General features: G+C 56.4%; 1 protein-coding gene across 1 annotated transcript; it reads left to right on the top strand.

Moving 5' to 3' along the window:
• Positions 1-1,033: 1,033 nt before the first annotated feature.
• LOC137466609 (protein starmaker-like) lies at positions 1,034-1,758 on the top strand (the record flags this gene model as incomplete). The annotated part of the gene is made up of 1 exon (XM_068178287.1): positions 1,034-1,758. A coding segment is annotated over one exon (725 nt), but the record flags the coding sequence as incomplete, so codon positions are not given.
• Positions 1,759-2,071: the final 313 nt, after the last annotated feature.

Here is a 2,071-nt window from a genome sequence, read left to right as displayed (position 1 = left end):
CATGTCACCCAGATTTGAATTTGACAAGGGTTGTGTGTGAGGGTGCTTGTGCCTGCTCTGTCAAGGGAAGCTCTGGTGTTCCCAGGTTCCCGAGGGATGGATCTGCACTTGGTGTCTGTTGGGGCTCGGGGTGCCCAGGGCCACGATGAGTTCCCTGACCGGGCTGGGGACGGCGGGCGGGGCTGGCCTGTGCCGCGCTCTGGGTTCTGGGACATCGCAGGCGCCGTGTCACAATGGGGGCAGCTAGAAAAGGCCCCAGCGGGTGCCGCTGCCCCAGTAGAGCCTGGGCAAGCGGTGAGTGCACAGCAGTGAGGAGACGGGGCTGGGGGCTGGAGGAGGGCTGGGGGAGAAGCGCCGGTACCTGGGGCTGCCCCCGCATCCAGGGCCCAGCCCCGGCGGGAGCGCCTCGCTGAGGGCGGGCTGCTTGCTGGGGCAGCGGTGCGGGCCTTGCCAGCTGCCGGGGGCCCTCTCCTTCCTGCCGCCACATCCCTGCTGCTCCTGCCCCTCATTGTCCGTCTCCATTCCGGCCCCACTGAACCCCTTCTGTGTGTCCTCCTGCAGACCATGGCTTTACTGTCACTGCTCTTCATGCTCGTGCAAAGCCTGATCCAGTACCCCCAGCCGGCTGGGGATGGGCTGGATGAGGCCACGCACCAGCGAATGAAGGAGCGTCAGGAGCTGCTGGACCGTGAGATGGCTCAGCTGCTGCAGGAGCTGGAGCGGGGGCCCCTGGAGCAGCAGGACGAGGGCTGGGGAGCCGTGCTCTTTGGTGCCCTGCAGCAGTGGCCGTTCTGGGTTCTTGCTGGCGTCCTGCTCTTCTTGGGCCTGTGGTTTAGCTGCAGGAGAAGGAGCTGTGACACCAGCAGCAGCAGCAAGGACCAGAGCTCCTGCAAGACCTTGGGAGATGAGAAAGGAACAGAACAGAAAGAAAACAGCACTGATCCAGAGGAAGGTGGAGAAAACACTGACGTGACTGTGGAGGCAGATGACAGCAGCACTGAAAATGACAGAGGAGGCAGTCCTGTGGCTGTAGATGAAGGAGACAGTGATGATGCCATTGAAGGCAATGATGATGTGAAGGTGAAGGAAGACAGCGATGTTCACAGAGACAATGGACATGATTTAAAGAAAGATGAGGGACGGAGTGATGGGGATGTGCCAGGAGACAGTCGTGGTGACGAAAATGAAGAAGAACCTGGCCATGTTGTTGGAAATAAAGAAGACCTAGATGAAGCAAATGAAGGAGAACACAAGGATGTGCGGGTGGAGCAAGACAAGGACACTGGAAAGGAAGAAGAAGGAGATGGAAATGAAGAAAAAAACAATAGTGTGACTATAAAGGTGGGCGACAACAATGACATAAATGAAGGTGAAGACAACATAGATGGACAGGAAAAATACATGGATGTGAAGGTGCAGGAAAGCAGTGATGCCAGTGAACAGAGAAGCAGAGATGTGACTGAGCAGGAAGATAGCAGTAAATGCGGGAATGAAAGTGCCCTTAATGGTTTTGCTGGACCTGAGAAAGAAAATAAGGATGTTACAGAAGAAGATGGCAATGATAGAAACAAGGTTGAAGAACAGGGTGATGTGAACGTGGAGGGAAACAAGAACAAGGATAGAAAAGAAGACAAACAAGGTAACGTGGCTGCCAGTGAAAAAGTTGGCAGTGATGGTGGCAAGGAAGAGAGCGGCAATGGTGGACCCGAAGACAGAGAAGACACTCAGGATGCTGGGAATGAGCAAGGCATCCTTTAGTGGATGGCATACAGTGGCCTGTGGAGGACCTGGAGAGAGGTTGCTCAGTGGTAGCTGAGCTGATGGAGAGCTTCACGCGTGTCTTTGTGGACAGCATGAGCAATAGCTTCTACCCGGTGCCTCAAGAAGCCATCGGGGTGGGCAGTGCCTTTGAGGGCTGGAGTCCCCGTGGGTGGGATGGTGTGTACCACGTGCTGGTCCCACTGAATCCCCCGCCAGGGCACGTCTTCCACCTAGAGCTGAACAGTGCAGGGCAGATGGCAACAAGGACCTTCAGCGTCCGTGTGGAGCTTGCGTGCTTGTGCGAGAGGGA

This window comes from Anomalospiza imberbis, unplaced genomic scaffold (assembly GCF_031753505.1).
Source record: "Anomalospiza imberbis isolate Cuckoo-Finch-1a 21T00152 unplaced genomic scaffold, ASM3175350v1 scaffold_330, whole genome shotgun sequence".
Taxonomy (NCBI): domain Eukaryota; kingdom Metazoa; phylum Chordata; class Aves; order Passeriformes; family Viduidae; genus Anomalospiza; species Anomalospiza imberbis.
Note: the sequence above shows the minus strand (reverse complement) of the source record. Positions and strands in the feature narration are given on the sequence as shown.